Source organism: Capsicum annuum, unplaced genomic scaffold (genome assembly GCF_002878395.1).
Source record: "Capsicum annuum cultivar UCD-10X-F1 unplaced genomic scaffold, UCD10Xv1.1 ctg78656, whole genome shotgun sequence".
Taxonomy (NCBI): Eukaryota; Viridiplantae; Streptophyta; class Magnoliopsida; order Solanales; family Solanaceae; genus Capsicum; species Capsicum annuum.
Window position 1 is genome coordinate 1 of NW_025889165.1, and position 13792 is coordinate 13792.

A 13792-nucleotide genomic window follows, 5' to 3' on the forward strand; every position below is an offset into this window, starting at 1 on the left:
AAAAATTTTACGAAAAAAAAAATAGCTATTTCTCATTCATGTGGGGGATTGTTAGGTTCAAAGTATATGAAAAAAGTGTGAATGAAAAATGGAGGAAAAATGATGGAGAGAAGGGAGATACTAATTTAGAAAGTGTACTCCCAAATTGGAAAGTTCACTCATTCTCCCACATTGATGAAAGAAGAGAACTTGTGAGTGTTTAAAATAAGGGACACTTACTTCACATGGTAAGTGAGGCAAGAAATAAGAGATGCCTCGCGCCGTCGACGTCGTCGCTTGCTCGGCTCGGCTCGGCTTCGGCTTCGGATTTGGATTTGGAAAATGATCGATGAGATCTATCTTTTTGGACAAAATTTATTTGACAGAAATTCAGAAATTCAGTTCGAAAATACCAAAGGGAAAAACGCAACTTTTTCCTGTGTTTTGATACTCCATTTATATGCATGCATGCAGATTCCGAAACAGTGAAGTGCTGAAACGAAGGGATGCAACCCTTCAACGAAATGACACACTGATTCATGAAATGATATGCCTGTTCGGAAAAGACACATTCTTTCGACGAACAGACATGGCTTTTCCGAAGATTCCAAAACCTCGGGTACAGTGAGGGGAATTATTCCTTAAGGACACTCCGTGAATTCGGAGGACTTGGTCTTAAATTCTGTTTCATCTCTTTTCTGAATCTTAACACACTTCTTAGATAGATTATTCGTAATCTAGTGTTGAAGGTGTTACAGAACTTCATAAGTGTTCTTGTCTTGGACTTGAACTCGTGTTGAAGGTGTTACAGAACTTCATAAGTGTTCTTGTCTTGGACTTGAACTAGTGTTGAAGTTTGTGTTTCTTATTTACAGATTCTTGTACCCGAATACATAAAAGATAACATATGCGTCTTTTCAGATACTTTCAAACTATTTCCTCTAGACAATATGGAAATTGAATTTACATACGCCCACTCATTCAGATGGGAAATCATTAATTGTATCCTATTAATTCAAGTATGACATCAATAATAGTAAGTCCTCAACCCTATTTACCACAAAGAAAAGTCAATGAAATATGAGGGCACTTTACATATCTTCCTAATTTCTCCTCCTGGCAATATGGAAGTTCCATCTACGCGTGTCCCTTCATTAATATGGGAAACAATAACTGTAGCCTTACTTTCAAGAGACATGTTTCAAGACGCAGCCTCCAAAATACTGAGGAAGGACAAGAAAAAAGGTGGGTGACAAAAATAATGCATTCACTTCTTTGCATGAAAATGGTTCTGTAACTCAATCCATGAAGAAAGGGAAACAACGAAAAACCACCACACCGTGCCAAAAATTAGGGGATAACAAAACTAGAGTCCCTTCTCCACCTAATTTTGTCCAGGTTCTGTAAATACATGTGAAAGATTCCTTCAACCAACAGAGAGAGCAATTGGGAGGAGAATCTGAACTGCTAAAAGATCTAATTACCTTGTTATTATAAAATTCAGCCATCTGCCAACTTTCTTCCACGAATGCAATAGGCATGCTCATTCCTAGAAAAGAAAAATGAGAAATTCAACAGTTGCCATCTGATTTAGAATGTGAGAAGATCAAAAAGTGTCTCACCGCAGTCTTTTCCAATGTAGGCAATCCATGCTAGAGCCGATAGACTATCAACAGCAGATTTCAGGTGGTTGAAGAAATCAGACCGGCGTCCTTCAGTCATTTTTGTAGCTTTCACGATCACATCATTCAATGGTTTGAGAAATTCAACCAAACCTGAGTTGTCTGGTTTCTACACAATCAAGATAAAAATTGAACCAGTATACAAATAAAAGCATCTTCGACAAAGAAAATAGTTTTACGGACTATTAGGCAGCATCTTCCTGTGCTTTCACTAATTAAAGCACATAAACCGCAAACATTTCAAGCAAAAGGTAAGAAAATAGAAATTCTAACTTGCTATGATGAAATACAAGGTGACAAAGTCTACACCTCTTTCTCGAACTACAGAAGTTCAATCAAAAAACCGGACAGCACATCACTTTTTCAGCTATCAAAAGATAACAAACAAGCACAATTCCATTTGAAATTCTGCTATCTCCGCATGGTTCAAGCAACAATTCCTAAGCTTCAAATAAGAGACTACGGAAGAGATTATTCATGGAGCTCAAACAACGTGGGGATACTACAATGAAAAAAAAAAAACATACATACATATTGCATCACATAAATCCTTGCAACTTCACTATTGTATGCACATCATTAAACAAAACTTACAATCACAATTCTGTAATTGTACGCAACCTGAGTTCCACTTTATGCAACTTAACTTAACTCAACATGGAGCTTAAGAGAAAGAAGACTTTGGAATTTCCCATTTTAAATATAACATAACATTTGTCTAACTATACAATTTTTTTAAGACTTATTCAACGTCTTTAAACATACTCCTTTCGTCTCAATTTATTTATCTTAATTTCATTTTTAGTCTGTTTCAAAAAGAATATCTCTTTCCTTTTTTGGCAACTCTTTACTTCTAACTTTCCACGTGACACATTCAAGACTACAAGATTATAAGACATTTTGGTACATTCTACGTATATTTAATTTAAGATCACGAGATTCAAAAGTGTCTACTTTCTTAAACACCGCATCAAGTCAAGTCAAAATCAGATAAACAAATTGAAACGGAGGGAGTAACATTTTATGAGGCTATACAAAATGGGAAGTTTAGAACTTGCTCCTAACTTAATTGAAAATATTGAACACTAGTAATAAAGAGATGAACAAGACAAGTATAGTGAGCTGATCAGAGATTTTCTCTAACCTTAGTCTCCTTGATTTTAATGAGAAGTTCTCTCTGAGCTTCAAAAGCCTCCTCAACAATCTTACTAACATCCAAAACTTGTCCTCCGATCTTCTCTGCAGCACTCAAAACCTTCGAAAGAAACTGCGACCGTAGATCGTCAAATGCAATAATCGACGGATCTAAAACCGCCGTACCATCGCCACCTGCCACGACGGAACCGCCGGAACGGAAGCCGGTGGCTGATAACGCCTCCAGCCGCGCCACCGCCGATTCCAATCGCTGTACCAATTTCTCCTCCATTGGCAATGCGAAGGTTCCGATTACTTCTATCTGTTTCTAGAAGCTTATAGATCTATAATTGGAATTTAACGCAATAGATCTGGTTGTGTTTGATGTGGGAGAAAGTGTTTTTACGTCTGTGAGAAATGTGTATTTATATGTTTGTTAAAGGTGTTGAATAGGAAATGCTGAAAGGAGAAGAGTGCACATTCGGCATACACGTGTCAGATAAGTAGGGACTTATGACTTCTTATGCGTTGTAATTCCTCTGTTAGTTCTGGTACTTGTGGTGTTTTTATATTTTTGGAGGACTAAAAATATTTACAAACTTAAAAAACTCGTAAATGTTCAGACATAATTTTAATTTCAAATCAATCTAAATTTATATTACGGAAAATAATCAACAATATCCCTGAACTATTTAAAATGAATTAAAAATATCTTTCATTTGTTTTTTGGCTCAAATCTATCATTTTATTATTTTTGAAGCTCAAAAATACCCCTCCACTAATTTTTAACTCAAAAATACCCTTCTCTCTAATAAAATGCCACCAAATATGCCACGTGAATAAAAAAAGTCACTTGATCAGTCCACGTCAACAAACACACATGAAAAATCACGTCATTTAATCCATCTAACCATCAATCCATTTTTTTTTTTAATTTAAAAGACCCAAACTCCACCCATATTAAAAAAAAAAAATGACCCAAGAGGAAAAAAATTAAAGAATTTGATTGCTTATTTTTCATGTAACGGATTCAGATATTTCGAATTGGTCAAGGCGAAAGATGAGGAAAAAATTAGGTCCTTAAATTGTTGATTCGAAAGAATCGGATTTTAATCGAGTCGACCCTAAACAATTGGATGCTCAAATAGTTGACTCAATTTCCAAGAGCTCGGATTGCTACTGGATGTCCTATCTGAATTTGTCTAATGAGGAGCCTGATTATAGTGAGAGGAATGGTAGTTTGGAGATGAAATTGGAATTTGGAGAGTGAAAGTTTAGTTGCAATGTAGAACAATCACAAGTTGATGAGGTCAAGAATTGTTCGAGTGAGTCTCGTAACTTTGAAAATGTAAAATAATGAAATATAAGGATGGTATGAGGAAAAAATTGAATAATTGAATTTTTTGAATATGGATCGGATCAGATTTTTAAATAGAATAAAATGGGTTAATTGTTAGGTGGATTAAATGGAGTGATTTTTCACGTGTATGTTGACGTGGATTGATTAAGTAACGTTTTTTTAATCTACGTGTACTTGGTGGCATTTTGTTAGTGAAGAGTATTTTTAAGCTAAAAAATAAACAAAGGGGTATTTTTGAATCAAAAAATTAATAGAAGGGTATTTTTAAGACAAAAAACAAATAGGCGGATATTTTGTAGCCAAAAAACAAACAAATGATATTTTTGATCCATTTCGAATAGTTCAGGGTATTTTTGATCATTTTCTATTTATATTACGTTCAAATGAGCCTCAAAAGTTGACGTCATATTATGTAAATACGTATTTACCGTTCATCAAAAACTTGAATAGTATGAGTTAGTGTAAATATGTATTTACTCTATGTTGTTGTGGTTCATCTGAAATAGTTTTTTTTTTTGTTAATAACAAATACTATTGGATTAATAAACTTAAGTAGCTAATACAAGAGGTTTGTGGGGTTTCCCATTAGTACTATCAAATCAATCTGATTTCATATTATGTCCAAATGAGCGTTAAAAATTGACGTCATATTATGTAAATAAGTACTTACCGTACATTAAAAACGTAAATAGTACCCCTTCCGTTTTATTTTATGTGTCGCCATTTCTTTTTTGATTCGTCCCAAAAAGAGTGTCGTCTCTCCTTATTTAATAACTATTTAATGATATTATTCTCATTTTGTCATTAGTGGATCTCACTTATTAAGAAAAGTCAATAAAAAAGTAAATATTAAAATAACTTTAAAAGGGACAATCTTGTAAACTGTATAAAGTCATCACTTATTTCTTAAATTTCGTGTCTGGTCAAATGGCGACATGGGACGGAGGTAGTATGAGTTAGTGTAAATATGTATTTACTCTATACTATTGTGATTCATCTGGAATACTACTTTTTTTTTTGTTAATAATATTAGATTAATTAACTTAAGTAGCTAATACAAGAGGTTCGTGGGGTGTCCCATCAGTACTATGGGCTGCATCTTGGCCAGCTAAATTGTTACTATTAAAAATCACATCTTTTCTAGGAAAAGTAGTTTCTAAGATGTCGTTGTCACATGTACTGCTGCATTCATTAGATGAACTTTCAAATTTTGTGGCTGATCAAAAACTAAAGACATAGCCCCCTCCTTTGCTAGACAGACAGTCACTCAATTATGTTCTGTGCATATGTGGTTGAGAACTGAAGCTCCCAGCATTTGCTTCATAGATCTGCATTCGAAGACAATATTGTTATAGGGAGGATGATCATTTTCAAGCATGTGATTGGCCTTAATTGAGTCGGTGTTAATCTCTAGGGGGCTATAATTTTTAGCTATAGCTATTATTAAACCTTCAAGAATTGTTATAAGCCTGGCTTGGTTGGAGATTACATGAGCACATGCTTTGATATAGCCCAACTCCCAAGCTCCCAGGTGGTTCCTAAAGACGCCTCCAATCCCTCCAGAGGCGAATCTAGAATGGATCATAACTTATAATTTTTACCACTAGACCAATAACATACTTTGTTTGTGGGTTCCCAACTTATAATTCTTATATATTAACTATTTTTTTCAATATAAATTCAAGAACCGTACGAAAGTTATGGGTTCCCAGGAACCAGCACGTAAAGCTGTGCATCCGCCCCTGAATCCCTCCTTTTCCTGGTTGATTTTTGACAGCTCCATCAGTGTTGAGCTTGTAGGATCCTGGGTTAGGAGGTTTCCATTCTGGTGGATGATAGTAGTAATCTTGTTTTTCCTCATGTCCTTTGTCCATCAAGAAATGGTATTCAGTGGCTTAGTGGAGTGTAGCTTCTACGGAGATGAGATTGTTTTTGTTATTAAACAAATTCACGTTTCTGTTTAGCCAAATGTTTCATAGGCTAGAAGGGACTTCAGTCTCCCAGCCTAACCATCTTCTGTAACTTGTAAGCCTTATCCCTAAGAAAGATCCCAAGTGTTAAGCCAATTATCAAATAGTGATGGTTGTGGATCAAAGTTTTGGATTGAGGAACTACCAGCAGCTAGTGCCATCAGAAGCTTGATGCTTTGCGGAAGGAGAAGAAGATGTGGTTGATATCTTCCTCGTGCAGGTTACATTGGAGGCAAAGGGGACGGAGCAAAATGTGAAGCTTGAAAATTCAAAATAGAAAGAATGTTGCTGACATATAAAACACACCACAAAAAAAGGTATAAGCATTTTAGGAAACCAAACGCATTTGGTTATTTTTCAGTTTTAAGCATACCTCATAGATCAATCTAAATGTCCTTGTAAAAGTCTCCTATAGCAAATTCTTAAATTACTATGCATTGTTGAAATTTTACGTCTACGCCATGCTTAGTGGCGTTTGGTGATTGCAAGGCATAAAAGGTTTTTTCATCTTTGGTTGTTTTCATTTTACTCGCCTCTAACTTGTTTTAATCTCTATAATGAAAAGTACATGTCCATTACATGTATCTTCCTCTGGTATTTTCTTATCCGACTGGGATGTTATAGTCTAATGGTTTAGTACTTAAAAAAGTCCTTTTATGTGGAGTTAATTTCATGAATTACATTGTGGTTATATGATAATGTTTAGCGACTTCCTATGATACTAAGACAAAATTGAGTAAATTTTTCGTTACAAAAATATAATTTAATAACCTTAATGCAATGAAGTCCAAATTATTTTGAACTTCCACGTCTCTATCTCTAAAGTATGCAGACACTATCCCTTCCAAATCCGACTCTTTGGGATTACATTGGGTTTGTTGTTATTGTTAATGCAATAAATGATCATCATTTGATGACCTTGTAAACATAGGAACCACGATGTAAAAAAAAAAAGACCTTGTTGAAAACGAGAATAAAGTACACAAAAATTAAATGTGCCAATAAATATGGACCCAAAGTTTTACTCATTTCATTCTCGTGAATGAGGAATTGAATACCAGGAGCCTTAACTTGAATTTCCCAAGTCATGACTACATTCATTACAATTTACAGCAAGAAGCAAGTGATAGTAGGCACGGTAACAAACAGTAAACTGGCTTCAAGTAAAACTAGCTTGTAAATAACTAAGATAATGCAAGTGTTTTTCCCGAGTCAATACAAGGACATTGTGTAGTGTAACTATGTTTATATACAAAATTGACCAAGATATATAGCCTACATAGGCAATAAGCACAGCTCAGGACACAAAATTAATACCGTAGGAAACAACAAACTGGGACTGAGCGGAAATGATTCGAAAGAATATACATACTAAAATACCCTGTATAACTCTTCATCCCAAAATAAAGGGTTATCATCTTCCTCTAGGTTTCTGATCATCATCACCTGCCCCATTCTTAGTAGCTAGTTGAAGTCTATTGATACCGGCTAAACGTGGATTTAGAGGACCTTCCTGGACTAGTCGAGGTTCCTGAAGAAGAGAAAAAAATCATTTCAAAAACGGATTACAAGGGAAAAAAGAGTTCACTACACCATATAAATCCAATGATCGTGAATCAACAAAATAAGGAGCTAATGCGTGCTCTCTTCCCCCAACCCCCACAACACCACCCCTGCCAAAAAAAGGTCAAAACCAAGCTATTCAGAAATTGAATCTGATGTTTCCTTATTGAAGGGAGGGGGAGAGAGAGAGAGAGAGAGATTCAGATTCAGACTCCTAGTATACCTCTAATCACTTATCGATACTGTAAATTTATATGTGTATTTAATGTAAAGAAAAAAATGATTTATACCAAAGAAACATGAAAAAGCCAAGAGCCGATGCACACTATAGTCTGGCGGCTCTAGTAATGTTTCAAGATTTGGCAATGAATTTGCTATTGGTGTTTTTGATACTGGGCCATACTAAGGTAAGTGAACATACTGAAACCTAGTTGGTTGCACCCACCACTCTAATTCTAACTGACTGGGAAAAGGACACAAGACATACCACCAAACCAAACTGATTTTAAAGGTTACTCTGTTTCAGTGATTGCAAGCAGTAAAAGGGAAGAAAGCCAATTTCAGCAATTGGAATGTTACAGTTCAAAAACAGTGATATGACCTATATTATGCGTTGACAAACAGATTATGCTGCTAATAGAAACAACTAAATGATACAAAGAATGCACATTTCTTTTATAACCGAGAAATCCAAGGACCAATGGCAAGTGAATGAACATTATATGCCAACTAAAATCAATGTCCAGACAAAGACATGTTATCGAAACCACAATTAGGAGAAAGTATTTTTCAGTCAATCAAAGGCCACTGGGTGAGATGGCTTACTGAACGGAAAGGAAATTCATCAGCCTCTAGCATATGTACTATTTGTCCCATCTTTGGCCGCTTGTTGGCATCCATATCTATGCAACGAAGGCAGATCAACAAAACCCGCTTTAGGGATCTAGGAGGAGGATGGACTTCAATTAACGGGTCGACCAATTCTTCACCACGTCGATTTGCTACCATTCCTTTAAACCAATCAACCAAGTTCATCTGCAATTTATTTGTAATGATGTCAAGATAATGCCCAAAGATCTTTCACAATGTAACTGATTCAACACCACAAGGGGAGGTTCTTTTTGTTCTTATCTTCCTAACTCCTTGTATTTTCTTTATAAATTTTTGGCAGTGGGAGCAGAAATGACCGAGGAAAATTTGTTCTTACCTCCCCAGGTGGTCTTGAATAATCAACAGGACTTCTTCCTGTAATAATCTCCATGAGCATAACACCAAAACTATACACGTCGCTCCCCTCATTAAGCATACCAGTACTGGCATAGTCAGGAGAAACATATCTGTGGCAATAATTATCTATAATTAGCGTAAATAATCTACTTAGTGCTTGCTTATAAAGGTTTGGAAAGATTAGAGAAAGGGCATACCCGAAAGTCCCCATAACACGGGTAGTCACATAGCTTTTCTCAGACACTAGCAGCTTGGCAAGTCCAAAATCTGATACTTTTGGATTCCACTTCCTATCCAACAGAATATTACTTGATTTAACATCACGGTGGACAACTTTGGGTTCCAAACCTTCGTGCAAATAGGCAAGTCTGTCACAAAAAAGAAAAAAAAAAAATAGACCAGTTAATGATATTGAATGAGACAGGAAAAATAAAGTATGCACTAAATATATGTATCTCTTTCTTTTTTAGCACACAAAAAAAGTATGCAGCCCAGAATAAGGGGTGCACTTAAACTGTTGCTTAGTCGCACATGACAAACTTTTAATCACAAATGTTGTAAAGGATATTTATGAAGGAATTTGTTAGGAGATACAAAGCTTCCTATAACCGTGGATTTACACTATCGATCAGCATTGGAGAAAAGAGAGAAGATTGTCTTGGTAATTTCCAAAGAAATTATACATAAAAGAACATGTTTTAGGTCAATAAGAATTTCATTTCATGACAAGGACTAAGATAACAGGAAATGTTAGTGAAAACAGTGTGTAGAAATCTCACCCTCGAGCAGTTCCAATTGCGATTTTCATCCTAATCTCCCACGTTAGAGGACTAACGGACCCTACATCACCATGTAGCCATTGCTCTAAATTGCCATTGTCAATGTACTCATACACTAGTATCCTGGATATACAGTAAATGATTAGCAGTTGTATCTGAAGACAGACAGGAATTTCCACATGTTTGTGAATATTAACTGTAATGAATTACCTGTGAGCACCTTCTGAACAATAACCAAGAAGACCCGCAAGGTTTTTGTGTCTCACTTTGCCAATGGCCTCAACTTCCACCCTGAACTCCTTCTCTGCCTGACCCCTGTCGACAATCAAGTCATAGAGCATGAACAGCAATGGTTCAAACTTCAAAGTAGAAGCTTTTATGGAGGAAAATTCATAAAATATGTATTAAAGAAATAGCGACCTTTGAACACCTCATCCACATGCACAAAAAAACTGAAGTAATAACTACAACATCTGTACAATATGGTTCTAATTTCCATTCGGCTGTTTAGGTGATGAATTAATTTCATCATAGTTTTTTTTCATGTAATGCAAAAACTTAGGAGTCGTTTGGTAGTTGGTTAGAATTATGTAGGTATTAGCTTCTCCATCTTCTACCGCCATACGGTAATACACCAATTCCCTCATAACTTATACATGTCTTAATTATGCGATTTCCAAATTGCAAGCCAAATTTCATATTAATTTTATACATGGATAACTTACTTCCTAACTAGCTGTCAATGTGAGTTACCTCTTTACTAGCTACCAAACGACCCCTAAGATCATTACTGTGAGCAAAAGTACTCAACTTCCCTTTGTACTGTTGCAAACATCATTACGGCTAATAAAAGTTGGCCTAAATGGAAGTAAAGTCATTCCTGAGCACAATTACCAACTAGATTTTAGCAAAGATATTAGACTGTACAAGAGAAAAGAAAAAGGAAAAGAGGAAAAAGTAAAAAGGGAGAAATAGTTACATGATAAAAAAGAATAAAAAGAAAGAGGAAAAAGAAAAAGAAAGGATAAAAAAGAACAAAAAAACAAAAGTAACGTTTACTTTCTTTTCCTAGAGTATCAAATATTGTACTTTGACCCAAAAAAAAGAAAAATAATCATATAAATCCAGATCTAAGAAGATTGGATTCCTTTCCAAGGACTACTAAGCACAAAGACAAACAAGAACACTACACCAGCTGATAAACTCAAACAAACAGCTAGAAAGGGAAGAGAACATGAAAATGAACCCAAAAAAAAAAGGGTCAGTGCACTAAAACTGGCACTATGGAGTTTGAGAAAGGCTGAATCACAAGAATCTATTATATAATATATACTTACTCTGTTTATGTGGTAGCAACTTTACCAGTATTACAAACAATTTTTCCAAAAAAATGCATCTGAAACACTTATTTGTTTTTCCAAATTGGAAGAAATATACGAATAAATCATGCAAAAACGTGTAAAATTAAATAATACCCACTTGTTATTTAGAAGCTTTTTGACAGCTACTACTGAACCATCTTGTAACTCTCCACGAAATACGACGCCGTATCCACCTTCACCGATCACATTCTCAGCACGAAATCCGTTAGTCGCCATCTCCAGTTCCTTCAAACTGTACCAACGTCCCCATCCAATATTGGTCGACTCATTAGAACCAGAGATCGCCGATGATGTATCACTCCGACTAGTACTCGACTCATTACTCCCTGAACTTCCTTTTATACCTTCAGACTCAATCTCAAGCACTTCCTGAGCTTCTTTTCGTAGAATCGCAATAGTCTCATCCTCCTTTTTCCTATCTATTTTACCACCAATCTCGTTGAGATCGGTCGTTCTATTTTCGCGGATCACATCAGCTACCAATGGCAACAAACCAGAACTCTTCTTACTTCCTATGCAATTTCGTTTCGAGGTTCGATTTAGCCTGATTAGTAAACAAATGAGAAAAAGTATAACAACCATAATGATAACAGTAGCGGCGATCACAATATACAGCTGCAGACCTAGAATGGGAGTTTTTGCAGTGAAAAAACTTGTGATCGAAGAGTTCCCGGAACTCTGAGTCTCGCCGGAAACCGACATTATTGCCGGCAACAATGGAGTAAGTATGACAAAGTTTATAGGAGATTAGTTTACGTGATCAATATTGAATCGGCATTGTTAGAAAGAGAGAGAGAATTGATAAACAGTGAAGAGTTATTGGTTTTGGCGAAGGGCGAAGGGCGAAAGGGAGAGAAGGAAAGTGTAGTGAAGTGTTATTAAGGAAATGACATTTGTGTAGAGAGGGAGGACCTAAAGGAAAATTAGAGACCGTTTGAGTTGATGAAATGACGCTATCGTCCTTTTGATTTTTTTGATCATCCTATATTTATATCCATTTTCATTGATTGCTTTATTGAGGGGCCTGGGAATTGATCTTTCTCATCTCATTTTAGGTAATCCTGATCAACGTGTATGGTGCTCGTATAAAGAAAAGCACTTGCGCAATAAAATTCTTAATATGGGAAGGTTTTGACGAAGAATTGTATCACAAAAATTTATTATATATAATTTTATTTTTTATTTTAATTAAAAGTTATTTTTATTAATGCTCGTAATTATATTTTAATTTAAATTCGATTGCATAGAAATATTCAAAATATATGCTCTCTATTAAGAAGTTTTTTATATTCAAAACTTGAAACTATAACCTAAAAGGGGCAACACTTGCATTGTATTCTTTGACGATGATCTTTCACTTGCATTGTATTCTTTGACGATGATCTTTCTCTTCTCAAAGGTTATGGAGTCGATCATATTGTACTTTTTTTGGATTCATCTAAACAATTATAATTTGTAACACACTGTTAATGTGTTTTGTACTAACCTTGTGAAGAATTTTTATAGTATTACTCTTTTCGTTTTATGTTATTTATTCATATCACTAAAAGTATTTATCTTAAATTACTTATTAATTTATAAATCAAGATAAAATTAATTTAATTTTTCAAATGTTATGATATTGTTAATTTTGATATTGATGGATAAAGCACATAAATATAGTGTATTAGAAAAGTTAAAGGATAAATTAGTGAACGTGTAAAAGTAAACAAGTAGTAATACGTTAGGGAGAGAGAGTAATCATTTACATATATATTTTTTTAATGTTATCGCGTTTGGTGTAGGAAATAAGTTTTAAATATGACAATACATAAATTAACTAACATGGTTCCTAGTAATCAATTTCTTTTGTAAGTAACGTATTTATGTATCGTCATCTTTTTGTTTGGAGTTGATTACTATTTCTTGTCTTGAGCCGGGGGTTTATCGGAAACAGTCTTTCAACTTCTCCGAAGATAGTGATATGGACTGCATACATCTTATCCTCTCTAGACCTCACCATGTGAAAATAAACTAGGTTTGTTGTTGTTGTTGGTTCCTAGTAACCAAAAGATTACTTTGTTTCTTACTATAAAAGTGGTCACATTATATTATCGGTACATATTTCTGATGTCAAAGATGATCACTTACATAGGTTACGTTCAACCTTTTAATTTATGGAACTCCATATTACAAGAATTATATAAATGCAAAAGAGACTCCGAGTAAAAATAATTAAATAAATAAATGCAAAAGAGAGATTTTTAAACTTACATGCCTGCTCAATTAGTCATGATGTATATTATTGCCAATCGATGTTGGTAAATTAATTACTTTGCTTTTGTCTTTTGGTTTTGGGGAAGGGCTTCCTTTGAGTGTTGAGTAAGCAAAGTTTGAAGGCAACAACCAAAGAGAAGTCCTAGTCAGTTTTATTTACCAAGATCAAGCTATTGTTCAATTTTATTTTTTTCTAAATGCATTCACGGTGCTTAGAGTTGTGAGTAAATTTCATTTAGACAAATGATTTGTTTCTGTTGAGCTTAAAAAGTGATCGTTACTTGACAACTCAAAATTGATCAGTTAAAATTATGTGTTTTATCCTCGTTTACGTACTCCACTGGCACTAGACTAACGTCCCGCCTACTCATCTTTAACTGACTTATTTATACCCAGCTACATGATGGAAGCCCCCTCGGTCAATCGTCACTTAACAACTCAAAGTTGACCGATACAACCT

At 35.0% G+C, this 13792-nt stretch overlaps 2 protein-coding genes across 2 annotated transcripts; both read right to left on the reverse strand.

The window, feature by feature from the left end:
* Positions 1-843: 843 nt before the first annotated feature.
* LOC124894956 (cyclase-associated protein 1-like) lies at positions 844-3211 on the reverse strand. Its single transcript, XM_047405444.1, has 3 exons — positions 2806-3211; positions 1602-1770; positions 844-1528 (listed from the first exon to the last, which is right to left on the reverse strand). Exons 1-3 carry the CDS (start codon positions 3085-3087, stop codon positions 1278-1280), a joined length of 702 nt encoding a protein of 233 aa, XP_047261400.1. The 5' UTR covers positions 3088-3211; the 3' UTR covers positions 844-1277.
* A 4072-nt stretch (positions 3212-7283) lies between these two features.
* Positions 7284-12055, reverse strand: LOC107851231 (probable receptor-like serine/threonine-protein kinase At4g34500). Its single transcript, XM_016696174.2, has 7 exons — positions 11174-12055; positions 9905-10009; positions 9695-9817; positions 9113-9283; positions 8896-9025; positions 8514-8723; positions 7284-7656 (listed from the first exon to the last, which is right to left on the reverse strand). The coding sequence occupies exons 1-7, from the start codon at positions 11776-11778 to the stop codon at positions 7540-7542; spliced, it is 1461 nt and encodes a 486-aa protein (XP_016551660.1). The 5' UTR covers positions 11779-12055; the 3' UTR covers positions 7284-7539.
* Positions 12056-13792: the final 1737 nt, after the last annotated feature.

Coding starts and splice junctions, on each gene's coding strand:
- LOC107851231 (XM_016696174.2), bottom strand. CDS start 11,778: ATGTCGGTTTCCGGCGAGACTCAGAGTTCCGGGAACTCTTCGATCACA. Junction 9,026..9,112: donor CGTGTTATGGGGACTTTCGG/GTATGCCCTTTC, acceptor TTATTGCCACAG/ATATGTTTCTCCTGACTATG. Junction 8,724..8,895: donor ATTCAAGACCACCTGGGGAG/GTAAGAACAAAT, acceptor AATAAATTGCAG/ATGAACTTGGTTGATTGGTT.
- LOC124894956 (XM_047405444.1), bottom strand. CDS start 3,087: ATGGAGGAGAAATTGGTACAGCGATTGGAATCGGCGGTGGCGCGGCTG. Junction 1,771..2,805: donor TTAAAATCAAGGAGACTAAG/GTTAGAGAAAAT, acceptor TTGATTGTGTAG/AAACCAGACAACTCAGGTTT. Junction 1,529..1,601: donor CTACATTGGAAAAGACTGCG/GTGAGACACTTT, acceptor TTTCTTTTCTAG/GAATGAGCATGCCTATTGCA.